At 32.3% G+C, this 10,308-nt stretch overlaps 2 protein-coding genes across 10 annotated transcripts in view; one reads left to right on the top strand and one right to left on the bottom strand.

The window, feature by feature from the left end:
• fry (microtubule binding protein furry) overlaps nucleotides 1–10,308 on the bottom strand; it is a 36,995-nt gene that overhangs the window by 20,221 nt on the left and 6,466 nt on the right. For 3 of the 4 annotated variants that reach the window (XM_018513084.1, XM_018513085.1, XM_018513086.1), the window contains exons 17-24: nucleotides 10,017–10,163; nucleotides 9,452–9,622; nucleotides 9,227–9,376; nucleotides 8,984–9,153; nucleotides 8,631–8,902; nucleotides 8,325–8,479; nucleotides 7,950–8,113; nucleotides 804–1,016 (exon numbers count right to left, since the gene is read on the bottom strand). In XM_018513084.1, coding sequence (XP_018368586.1) covers nucleotides 804–1,016; nucleotides 7,950–8,113; nucleotides 8,325–8,479; nucleotides 8,631–8,902; nucleotides 8,984–9,153; nucleotides 9,227–9,376; nucleotides 9,452–9,622; nucleotides 10,017–10,163 — 1,442 coding nt within the window. The remainder of the gene's footprint in view (nucleotides 1–803; nucleotides 1,017–7,949; nucleotides 8,114–8,324; nucleotides 8,480–8,630; nucleotides 8,903–8,983; nucleotides 9,154–9,226; nucleotides 9,377–9,451; nucleotides 9,623–10,016; nucleotides 10,164–10,308) is intronic. The other variant, XM_018513087.1, reaches the window with a different exon arrangement.
• On the top strand, nucleotides 3,353–8,030 carry LOC108764735 (thyrotropin-releasing hormone receptor). 6 transcript variants are annotated; one of them, XM_018513089.1, is made up of 5 exons: nucleotides 3,353–4,030; nucleotides 5,898–6,985; nucleotides 7,355–7,574; nucleotides 7,731–7,854; nucleotides 7,953–8,030. In XM_018513089.1, exons 2-4 carry the CDS (start codon nucleotides 6,179–6,181, stop codon nucleotides 7,829–7,831), a joined length of 1,128 nt encoding a protein of 375 aa, XP_018368591.1. In that variant the 5' UTR covers nucleotides 3,353–4,030; nucleotides 5,898–6,178; the 3' UTR covers nucleotides 7,832–7,854; nucleotides 7,953–8,030. The 6 variants fall into 6 exon arrangements, with proteins under 6 accessions (XP_018368591.1, XP_018368590.1, XP_018368593.1 ...); XM_018513088.1 differs by lacking the exon at nucleotides 7,953–8,030 and having other exon boundaries at nucleotides 5,898–5,994; nucleotides 6,072–6,985; nucleotides 7,731–7,890; XM_018513091.1 differs by lacking the exon at nucleotides 7,953–8,030 and having other exon boundaries at nucleotides 3,353–3,524; nucleotides 3,588–4,030; nucleotides 7,731–7,890.

The raw sequence follows: 10,308 nt of genomic DNA on the forward strand, positions 1-10,308 counted from the left end.
TGCCAACTATATACATTTGTTGGTAGAACTATATGCATAGTTACTGTTACTATTATTATAGCAGTAATAATCATAATTATAGTGATACGTAATTATAGTTACAAATATCAAACATTTTTCTCTCAGTGTACTTTTCACAGAAATAACGTAATCTTTGAGAAGAAAACAGCTTGGAATTTTTTTAACAACTTACAATTAATATATTTTATATTGTATTTTTGGCATCTGTATTTTAAATGAGTTTTTGTATTAAACTGTACGAAACAGTAAATATATTATCGTACATATTAAACGAAAGTAATTATATACCCAGATAACATACATGTTGCATAAGATATCTAAAAGACGTCTTTTAGCCATCTTTTAAACATAAAACATCTACAACATGTCTTTTAGATATCTTATGCAACATAAATGTTATCTGGGTATATCATATTTCGACATTTTAAACGAAGGTTTAATTGCAAGTAAATAATTTTGAACAACGTTCTCTATAACTACTACGTGCAGTAGACTACAAAAGTTAATTGTACTTTATCATACACTATTTTCTTCCTTGAATTAACATTTACATCAATATCGTAATCATAAATGCCACAATATTATATAATCATAGAATTACGAAATACAGTATTCTTAATCAACCACATGTTGCGTTAGAGCCATTGTTTCAGAAATATAGAAACATAAAACTTTACGTTTAAAAATAAAACAATAATTCTCTTGAAAATCTCGTTGATGTCGAACTTTAACATGACGATTCAGATTTAAAAATGTATAAATTAATAAGAAAATCCATTTACCACTAAACATCGGCATCGTGAGTTCCGGATGTAGTTGAGCCAGTTGACGTGAAAGGTACATTTGGCTACGGCAATAAGTAGTTGACAGGAGGACGTCCAGTGTGCCACCTCTAACCGTGCCACCGGAAGAAATCTCACCTGCGGGATTACTTTGTTGACCCGGTCCGGAAGTTACAGTGGCGGCAGAGCCACTTGCAAGAGGATCATTATGTCCTGCAGCAATACACAAATAGAATTATCGAACTATATTACTCAATCAATGAAGAAGTTAATTATCTCACTTATTGCTCAAGATTGCTTCAAAATTTTATTATAAAGTAAAGACTCACATTTAATTAAAATTAAGTTATATACTTAATAAAATAAAATTCTATTTATCTACATCTGGCATTTGTTCTTAATAATCAATTGCTAATATCATATTTAACATTAAAAAATTAAATGTAGAAAAAGATATCTTTATAATTGATAAATTTCTAATTAATTTCCATTAAAAAAAATGGATTTATTAAAAAAATCTATAACAAATGATTTTATAAACTAATGTATTTTATAAGCTAATGAACGGTAAGGGAAATATGTAGTGCAAGATAAAATAATAAATATCTATGAAACCCTTTTGTTTAATTATTATCGTAATTATTAATTACGATAATAATTAAACAAATTATCCTAATTATTAATTACGTCTCCAAAATTGATTTGTTTCGAAGGGAAGATGAATGAATACCTTAATCAAAGTAATTTCCTCCATTTTCTACTTTATTATTAATTAATAATACTTTATTAATAATACTTTGATTAAGGTATTTCCCTTCGAAACAAATGAATTTTGGAGACAAAAACCGGCAGGAATTAAGTTTAACACCTAATAATAATATTTAATAGCCCGATAATATTTATTAGTATATATGTTGAACGCTTTAAAGATTAATAATATTTTCAGTAATAATTAATTAGTATAAAATATGATATGACATTTAGCATTTATTTATATTGCATGATTCCCTGGTATTATAATGATAATCCTGATCACATAGAAAATACATTTTACAAAAAAAATACATACTTCATAAATTAGATTTACACAGTATATATATTTGATTCTTAAATGTATATACCTTTTCCTTCATCAAATTAAATATATTTTTTTTACAGAAGGACCAAATCTTATCATGCTACAATCTCTTTGCAATTAACCAATTACAAATGGACCTTTAGAAATCGGCGCTGTAATAATTACGCGTTTATTTCGATTAATCTAAAACAATCCTCTAAAAATAATATATTTGTCGAACGTTTCGGCTAACTTCTAGCCTTCATCAGCGAATATATTGCGTAAAATCCATAAAAATCTTCATCCTGTGGTTACGCTCTTTCATCAAATTTCCTATAACCAGTTAATAAGCTGGATGGTCAACGATAATTGACCTTAAATATAATAAATAAATATTAGACAATTGACACCGCAGCATGAACATCATCGACTTATACAATATATATTATATTTATTTAATTATCGTCGTTCCGTTTTAAATTTTAATTCACGAGAAAAAGAATTTGCGTTACAACTATGGTGTTAGGACTAATTTGTATTTGACGTACTCCTGAGGTGAATTTCCACAGCAATTCCTGTAAGTTTTTTAATATTTTTCGACTCTAATATTCATTTATTATATTTAAGGTTAATTATCGTTGACTATTCAACTTATTAACTGGTTATGGGAAATTTGATGTCGGTGTGTAACCGCAGGATGACGATTTTTATGGATTTTACGCAATACATTCGCTGATGAAGGCTAGAAATTAACCAAAACGTTCGACAAATATATTATTTTTTTTTTAGAGGATTGTTTTAGATCAATCGAAATAAACGCGCAATTATTACAGCGCCGATTTCTAAAGGCCCATTTGAAATTTGTTAATTGTATTAATATAAGGAACCTTATTTTATTGTAAGTAAAAATCTCTTTGCAGTTATGAAAAAAAGGTATTTCTTTATTGGACAGATGCGTTCCAAATAGAATTTAATACATGATATATCAAAGGATACACGACATGCAAGTAATAATTACTTCTTCTTTTACAAGAAAAGAACCGTTCATATTCTCTGAAGTACATTTCATATTCTTTGAAAGAATTCAAGTATGTTTAGAGTGCAGAATGAATTCAATCTTTCAAATCTCATTGAAATTTAATTTATAAAAGCAGCGATAATAAATTTATGATAATAACATATTATATGATAATTATAATCAGCTTATGATTATCGATTACAGTTCACACACACACACATTAATAAGCGTCGTAATAAAAACAAATTCCCGTGCTATTTTTGTAAATAAAAAATAATAATGTATGAAAAATTTTTAAAGGAATATAATATTATATTATATATTACATAATATAAAAAAAGTTTCTTCTGTATATAAATATTGTATATAAACGTTGTTCTCGTAATATAATATGTAAAAGCACAAAAAAATATATATATAAATGTATGAATCGCGAAAATATCGCGATAATCTTTCCCTTGCGACACAGTAAATTGGCGCGTATGCCACGAAGAGGCGGGAATTTGTACATCACTTTGATGCGCAGAAGCCGGAATACTAGATGCATGAGCTTTATCAGGAATGGATGCGTCGGGCATCCAGCAGAAATAGTTGAGACGGCACTCGAATATATTCTCCAAAAGCATTATAGTATGTCGGAAATCAAGTGCGTCTATTATTAAATTTAAGTTATTCTCACAATTACGTACTCATAATTTGTTGCTTCCAGTTTGAAATAGAAAAAGCGAAACATGTTGCTGCTATTAACGTGATTGATATTGATGTGCTCGATCTACTATAAGATCTAATTAATCTACGTTTGTCAACAAATTACGCTATTAAAATTAAGTGTCACGCGACTATCTTAAACGAGAAACTCATTAAGCAATTTCAAAGAGCGGCCGACGAAAGGATTATGCATCGTGTCTCACGTCGGCACTGCACATGTCGTGCCAATTAAGTGTCGAAAAGACGCATCATATACTTACAAACCGTTTAGAACATTGGTGTGTGACATGTATATGAATTGAATCATTCAAGTGTTGTAAGACCGCGGTTAAAAGGAGCTCTCCCAAAGTCACAAAATCGTCTACAGAATCCAGATGGCCCAATAAATATTACGTTGCGTTTGCACGTTTCATAAGTTAAACATGTTTGAAACCCAGTAAACAGGTATGTATTAATTAATATTCAAGAATGTTTAGCGAGTTTTTTACAATTTTAATTGAGATAAGAAAAAATTAAAAACCGTTTATATTTATAAAAAAAAATATAAAATATAAAACAGAAAAATATTTATCTCTTCCCTCTCTTAAAAATTTTTACATCATTTAATATTGTAACGTCTTTCATATTTTTACTTAATTATTTTTTCTATAATTATTTGGAGATGAGAGAAAGACGGTATATTAACACTTTGTGAAGGGATTTTTTTCTATTCTAGAAATTTTATCGAAAAATGTTATAAATTATTAAAATAAAATATTATGAATTATGGTCTTGGCCATAAGCATAAAACATCCCCATAAATTAACGTAAACGTTCTATATCTAACAAAAAATAAATTAGAAACAGTTTTATTGAAAAATAAAAAATATAGGTATCCGTCTACTTACAACCAGATCCGAGATTGCAATTGTAAGTTGAATATATATAATGGAATATATATATAGTAATCATATAATAATAATTCTATTAGTTTTCTTTCTTTTCTAGTGATAATATTTGTACTACTAACTATTCTGGACATAAATAATTATAAAGTTATGTAAACAAGTTATTAAATTAATGCTCGTTTTTACCAATGTAGATTAACTTTAATTTTGATTTATTTATTATTTTTACCAATGTAGATTAACTTTAATTTTGATTTATTTATTCTTCATCTTTTTTTAATTCTTAATGCATACTGGATGTAAGTCCGAAAATACGTAAGTCAGAATACTCGTAAATAGAATATACCTATATATATTTACTTTTATAACAATTTTAATTATATTATATTACCTCGTTTGGCTTTTATTACCGCCTTTCCAAGAAAATTTAATTGAAGTTGCTTTATATTTAAGGCCAAGGTTTGACTATACTAAAAGTAACATATATTTTATTTTTATCAATTTATATCGCTTTTGATCAACTTCAACGGTTCAATTACGAATTATTAAAAGCACCATAGAACTTGATCAGAAATTATATATAAACAAGCAAAAGAGAAACATAAAACTCTTCGATTCGCCAATAGTTTTGAACGTATACATTCTGAAGTGTAAATATAAAACTTCGTCATTACTAAAGATCAAAATATTATATCAACAAAATTCTTCCACGATCCTATATATATATACGAGTATACATAATTATTTACATTTAGAAAACGACTGTTAGGTATTATTACATTATTTTACAAAAGAAACATTCACCGAGATTACAAACTGTATCGGATTTTTTTCACAATAGCGTAAAAAAGATAAGAATTTTTCCTGTGCGGTTATCATCACATTGTAAGATAGTTTTCAATGTTATATAATAAAGTATGTCTATGAGAAAGAATTATGTCGAAGAAACGTTACCGAATAATCTGTACCTGGTCTCAATAAGACAATAAAATTTTAATATAACATTATATAAGTATGACGTACTTGTTTGACATAATCTGAATACTTGCGCAATAATGATTAGTTAACGTATCTATTGCGCGAAGGATTTCCTGCGCGTGATAAGTGCTAACTTTTTCCGTAACTTTTGTTGTTTAGTAAATATATAGACCGTATTTCAGGGTACAACGATAAGAATGCACAATGATTGTACTAAATCAAGCGACAATAAAATAACTTAGAAGGATATGAAAATATCATTCATTACTTTTGTTCTATAATATTGACATCTACTGTAAGATGTATAATTCTACTAAAATCTGTTTAAAATTAAATTTTAGAAATGCTTAATATTAATTAAAGGAATAAAAATTTTGCGATCTCTGCCAAATGTCACAACATAATTAACTAAAAAATCTGATTTTCAATGTTAAATATCTTCTCAGTTATTCGGCTCTCCAAATTTCAAGCGACCGAATTTCAAGTGATGATTTTGCTTCTAAATTCAATCCTCATGTCGATGATCTAAAGGAAACGCGTGACGTATGTAATATCCTCTCTTTCTCTCTTTCTCTCTCTTATTCTCGTCTTTTATATAGAACACACTAATACTCTTTCAGGTCACCGTGCATGACGCAAGTTGTGTACGCTGAGCGTGGTTGCATCGCTTTCCACTTTTTTTTTCATTGATGATTTGGCGATGGTTTAAGATTAACACAACAAGAAGATGATCACTGGAAGCAATAGCACAATAGCAAACGAATTCTATTATGAAATCAACGGTTTTTTCCAAAACATCCAACGCTATTATGCGCCGATTCTCGTGTTCCTGGGTCTGCTGGGCAACTGTATGTCCGTTTTCGTGTTCTTTGGTACAAAGCTACGTTATTCCTCGTCCAGCATTTATTTGGGAGCGCTAGCAATAAGCGACAGCGGTTTCCTAATGACAGTTTTCGTGTCCTGGCTAAAAATGGTGCATGTGGATCTATTCAATCGGCAGGGCTTCTGTCAGTTTTTTATCTATCTTGCATCTCTCTGTAGCTTTCTTAGCGTTTGGTTCGTGGTAGCCTTTACCGTTGAACGATATGTAGCAGTCAAGTGGCCGCTTCGTCGTCAATTCTGGTGCACGGTAGCCCGAGCGAAGATGATAGTGATAGGATTTACAGTATTAGCAGTTTTGTTAACCAGCCCAGTGGTCGTGTTCTCTAAAATCTCTGAAAACTCGACTGACTGTGGTTATTTAGACAAGGAATGGGAATCTTGGGCAATCCCCTATAATATGATAGATAATGTCGTGACATTCGCCGTGCCCTTGACCATAATAGTAATCTTCAATACACTGATAGCACGCAACATCTACAAACTCGATCATATCCGAAGAACATTAACCATAGAATCCGACGTTTCCAATGAGAGAGCTCCACGGGACAGAATGCCGCAGACTAAAGTCACGAAAATGCTTCTGCTCGTTTCGAGTGCGTTCTTCTGCCTTAATATGCCTGCGTTTGTCTTCAGGGTGATTGCTGTCATTGGTGTATGTATCAATATTTAATGTTAAAGTTATTAATGCTAAAGTCAAATATAGAGCTTTTGCTCTAAAGAGTAAATTATGGATATAATAATCGTTAATTAAATTTTTAATAATTTTTCCTAAAATTCATAAATTATTTGATAATGTTCGATGTGTAATCGAATTTTATTTAATACACTTAAACTGTACTTTTGCAAAATTAGATGTTTGCATGATTAAAAAACTATATACTGCAGTTTATATTATTTCCCATTGTTAATTCGTGGTATTATTGATTTGTGGTATTACTGTTTATATATAGATAAATTTTGACTGTTACAGAAATTATTATACATTACAATTAATAATTATTATATGTATATGTAAATTCAGAATGATAAAGATCCTGATAATAATAAATCGGTGATGTGGCTAATTTGGGCGCAACAAATGAGTCAATTATTATTCGACACGAGCTTCGGAATAAACTTCATTCTTTATTGCGCAAGCGGACAAAATTTTCGCAGAGAGATAGTTCACATATGTACGAAGCGTTCAAGTACTAGAAGAGATGGAACTCTTGTGCAGATGGAAATTCATGGAAAACAGTGTGGTAGGCACTTAATTACCCAATTATAATAAGGTAACATAATGACAAAATGTGTGCAAATAATATTGCATTGATTAAAAAATTTATCTTTATGTCTTGAATTAAATTAATAAATAAACGATAAATTTGATTTGATAAAATCTTCCTTTACAATTTCAGAATTTATGCCTAGATATAGCTCAACAAAGCGGCTGCACTTTACCAATGCGCAACAGAAAAACTTTCAGGAAACGCAAAAGTTCCCAGTGAAAGGATTATGATATCATCAGTTTCAAATAATCAAGTAAATATGTGTCAGAAGGAGACAATAAAAAAATAATATGTAATGCATCAATACATATTATAGTGCAGAGATAAAGACGTGAATTATAAACTTACCAGCTTCGAGTTCCGTAGCTGGAAGCGGACCTACGTTTCCGAAGAAGCGTTGATCCAACAGTTGAAGAAGTTGAAGCGCTGCATCGTGGACTGGTGCGCGAGGACATCCCGTATTCATTAACGTTACATTGATGACGCTCGTGTAATGGTCGCAAGGATACTCCCTGAAGAAAAGCAATAGAAAAGAAAAGCATAAAAGGAGTGACGATTGCTGTAGTGCTTATTAGTTTTGTTATTCTATCGCGATTATATTTGTGGCCCTGTCGAGAAGTGTGTCTGATATCTTTTGCTCGTTGTGTGTACATACTGTATTTTCTCCTAATAAATGTTTTTACATAAAATATTTATTTTATATCTTTTAATTTTCGTGCGTACCTGGCGCTGAAAATCGTCGCCAATGCGAGAAAACAGCCGTCGGCCACTTGCGGTGCACCAGTATAACATCGATCAACCACCCAGTCCAAAAGCGTACCAATATCGGGATTTCCTTCGAGCAGTAACACGACGGTTTCGCGTGCAAGTGTATAAATCTAAAATAAGAAATATGATACAGAAAGAATGTACAAAATAAAATACTTTAACGTATAATGGACTATTAACTACAATTTTGTATGTAATTTTGAATGCTAATACGCGCGCATTACAGATGAAATTTTATACGAGACAATTTATAAAACTTACCTTTTCGTCTTTACTGGCCAGTAACAAATCTAGCCATTGATACAAAATCGCACCCTCTTCTGAAAGCGACTGCGGATTAAAGCATGATCCACAACAAAGCAATCCACTCATAGCTTGCAAGGCTGAGAGTTGCAATTCCGTGCAAGACTTTTCCTCCTCTTGTAGAGATGACGTGCTCGTAAGCGGCCTGCCATAAACACCAGCCCAACTAGCGAAAAGCATGAATAAATTTCTTCTTAAATCCCTCTTTAATAAAGTATAGCATGTCTCCACTAGAAAAAAAGATTAATAAATCTCTTAAGGCATCACACATATTTCGCGATTAACAAAATTATTTAAATAAAATCGCTTACATGAAAAACTCTTGATCATTTTTCTGATAAAGTTGCAAAAGTGTAACTTGATGTCTCGTACAGCGGGCGCTTCCTTGTCGGTCTCGTTTTCTAGATAAATGCGCGCACCGTCTATGTACTCGACAAATGTCGGATGTAAAGATTGTGTCTCGCGATCTAATACCGCTGGACTGAAGAAAGACGATTTTTATAAATCCAATTTGTTGAGTGAGAAAATAAAGTTCATCAAATGAATTAACTAACCAGATACCGAATGTTCCATACTCTGCGATTAATTCCAGTACTCTTACTAGCTGCAATCTCAAAGCATCGCGTCTTCTTCGCCGTCTCATATTCTCCTGTTTCCGATCAACCGCTTCCCGGATGTAAGGTACCAGTTCCTCCATCAAGTCTCTATATCAAGGAAATAATCTCTTTGCAATTTAATGTCTCTTTTGTCATTCTTCTTCTTGATAGTAATGTACTTACTTTAGAGCATCGGCGTTTACTTTCCCAATCGCCTGCACCGCGGCATCCCTGACATCGACGGCTTCGCATCTTAGTAAAGGCACAGTCAGCTTATATAAAGCCGCTGGACTTGCATTTGTGCCCGGTGATTTGTTGTCGCCGCGTTCCGCGGATAGACTATCGGGCGAGGAGCTGTGAAAACGAGACTGTTGCGTTTCACTATTTTTCGATCACAGGTATATTATTGAAGTTTGTAAATTAATAACTGTGTGCTCTAAAATATTCGGTCGCAATTTAATTTCCGAAAAAAGAAGCGATCGGGAACGGTCGTGAGGCTAGGCAAGGATGGTATACGCAAGTACGCGCGAAAAAAACTTGTTAGGGCGAAAGAATTCGAGCACGAAGCTGAAAGTTCAGTGGAAAGAAAGGGGTATATCAAACTGTGCTACGTTAAGAGAGTAAGAAGAGACAAAGATTCAATAGTTATAAAAGATACGAAGTGCGAATTACCAACGACCGTTTAAATCCCGGGTGACATCGAAGGAAGCGTGGTCGTTTTGTTCGCGATTGTTAATCTCAGGCTCACCTGGTACGCTTGTGTCGGGTGTAGATGCCGGAAATGGATGGAACGGAGAACCGACCCGGCAGGGTCTGCGCCCCGCCGAGATTCTCCAGGCTCTGACTCAACTCCTTACTCATGCACAACACACCAAACTCCACCGTATGCTGACCACTAGAGTATGCAATACAGTGTACCACCAATGCTCCTTGTATCAGACATTATTTACTCAGAGAGCTACTACTCTAATATCCAGAAAGAGAACGAGAGAGAGAGAGAGAGAGAGAGAGAGAGAGAGAGAGAGAGAGAGAGAGAGAGA

This window comes from Trachymyrmex cornetzi, unplaced genomic scaffold, assembly GCF_001594075.2.
Source record: "Trachymyrmex cornetzi isolate Tcor2-1 unplaced genomic scaffold, Tcor1.1 scaffold45, whole genome shotgun sequence".
Taxonomy (NCBI): Eukaryota; Metazoa; Arthropoda; class Insecta; order Hymenoptera; family Formicidae; genus Trachymyrmex; species Trachymyrmex cornetzi.